The sequence below is a fragment of the Arachis ipaensis genome, chromosome B9 (genome assembly GCF_059453495.1).
Source record: "Arachis ipaensis isolate K30076 ecotype BB chromosome B9, ASM5945349v1, whole genome shotgun sequence".
In the NCBI taxonomy this organism is placed as follows: Eukaryota; Viridiplantae; Streptophyta; class Magnoliopsida; order Fabales; family Fabaceae; genus Arachis; species Arachis ipaensis.
In genome coordinates this window covers 64,917,037-64,919,332 of record NC_142444.1, presented here as the reverse complement: position 1 = coordinate 64,919,332, position 2,296 = coordinate 64,917,037, and the positions used below count along the sequence as shown (strand labels likewise).

The 2,296-nt window shown below is 39.2% G+C and overlaps 1 protein-coding gene across 1 annotated transcript; it reads right to left on the bottom strand.

Annotated features, from left to right (window-relative positions):
- Nucleotides 1-1,030: 1,030 nt before the first annotated feature.
- LOC148544905 (uncharacterized) lies at nt 1,031-1,747 on the bottom strand. Its single transcript, XM_088499010.1, has one exon. It carries the CDS (start codon nt 1,745-1,747, stop codon nt 1,031-1,033), a length of 717 nt encoding a protein of 238 aa, XP_088355136.1.
- Nucleotides 1,748-2,296: the final 549 nt, after the last annotated feature.

Here is a 2,296-nt window from a genome sequence, read left to right as displayed (position 1 = left end):
GCGCCAATGCTGCCGTGGCCCACTAAAGTGAATTCGCCCCCAGCGATTTCTGAAGTACTTTGGGCCCAACCCAACTCATTTCTGATGCTATTTCATGCAGAATTCAAGCTTGGGTAAGGGGGGAGCAATTGTTTGAAGTGTTAGCATCATGTAGAGTAGTTTCTAGAGAGAGAAGCTCACTCTTCTCTCTAGAATTAGGATTAGAATTTCTTAGATCTAGGTTTAATTCATGTTTTGATTTACTTTTCCTTTACAATTTCTTGTTCCTACTCTTCCTCTCTCTAATTTTGTATTTCATTCTTGTAATTGCTTGCTTTGTTGTTGATGCACTCTTCCTTCTTCTATTTTCTTTTAATGCAATTTATGATTCATGTTCTTTTATTATTGATTTGCCTTATTGTTGTTTAATTCCTTGCAATTGAGTAGTGTAGATTTATATTCCTTGCAATTTTACTATGCTTTCCTTTTATGCCTTCCAAGTATTTGATAAAATGCTTGGTTGGATCTTAGAGTAGAATTTTGTGCTCTTGGCTTGGGAAGGTAACTTAGAAACTCTTGAGTCACTAATGTCCAAGTGATTGACGATTGGGAGCCATTAATGCTAGATCTCACCAATTGATTAGGTGTAGAACTAGGACTTATGGACTTGGATTGATATAGCTCAGTTGACTTTCCTCTACTATTAGTTAGGGGTTAACTTAGTGGGATTGATCCTTGCCAATTCTTATGTTGTGGTTAGTGATTAGGATAGAGATCTTTGACCACCTAACCTTGCCAAGACCTTTTTGTTAGTTTATTTCCCTTGCCATTTATATTTCTTGTCCATCATTTCAAAAACCCCAAAACATACTCCATAACCAATAATTGACCACTTTATTGCAATTCCTTGTGAGAAGACCCGGAGTCTAAATACTTCGGTTAATTTTCATTTGGGGTTTGTACTTGTGACAACTCAAATTTTTTATGTGGGAATTATTTATTGGTTTAGAACTATGCTTACAACGAAGTTCTTATTCCTATAAGAGAAATTCTAGACCACACGACAAAACTCATTATCAATGGGGTAGTACAACTTGTTGTGATCTCCTCTTTGTATCTCCGCTACTACCTCATCAATCACATCACATTTAAGAATGGAATGCTCTTCGGGTAGGTGTCTCATGGCCTCTTCTAAGTTAAACTTGATAGTCTTGTTACCTACCACAAAAGAGTATGTGCCGGTAAAGGCATCCAATTTAAATTTAGAGGACTTTAAGAACGGTCTACTAAGCAACACGGAGGAAGAACTTCTATTATCCGTCTGAGGCATTTCAAGGATATAGAAATCAACCGGAAACACTAAATCCTTGATTGCCACAAGCACATGTTCCGCTGTTCCTACTACGGTGATCACACTCTTATCGGCTAATGCAAACTTTACGGCCGATCTTTTTAATGGAGCCAACTTCAACCTTGCAAATATAGAAAGTGGCATAATACTCACGCAAGCCCCTAAATCATACATACAGTCATGAAATGAAACTCCACCAATTCGACAAGATACTAAACATGGTCCGGGGTCACTACACTTTTTTGAAATAGGCTTCATCAATGAAGAAATGGAACTACCCAATGACAATGTTTCCAGCTCACCAATCCTTTCTTTGTGTGTGCACAAGTCCTTCAAAAACTTAGCATACTTCAGAATTTGTTGAATGGCATCAAGAAGTGGGATGGTTACCTCAACCTTCTTGAATACTTGAAGCATGTTTAAATCAAACTCTGGAGTCTTCTTGGCCTTCTTTACTATGGAAGGGAATGGGATAGGAATATATTCATCTATTATGGCCTTCCTCTTAGGCTCCTTAGGGCTAACTTCTTCTTCCTCTTGCCTTGTGTCTACCTCCTCTTCTTCATGTGGAACTTCAACAACCACTTCTTTTTCATGAATTTCTTCCATGACCCTAGGAGGTATCTCCTCCAATGTAGTCCCCGACCATAGAGTGATGACATTTAGACCGCCCTTTGGGTTTGAAAGGGGCTGAGATGGAAGACTAGAAGAGCTTGAGGCTTGGTTTGTGTTGTTGGAGGTAGGTAAAGACATCCTCGAAAGCATCTCGGTGATGTTGGACAATTGAGCATTTATGTTACCAAATTGAGCCTCATGTTTCTCTATCATAATCCTAAGTTTCTCTTGCTCATGGGGGGGTACACGGTTGGGATCATCACTTTGGTGGGTGGAGGAGGAAGAGGATTGGTTGGATTGTTGTCTGTGATGTGGTGCTTGGTATCTAAGGTAGTTGTTTTGGTTTTGGTA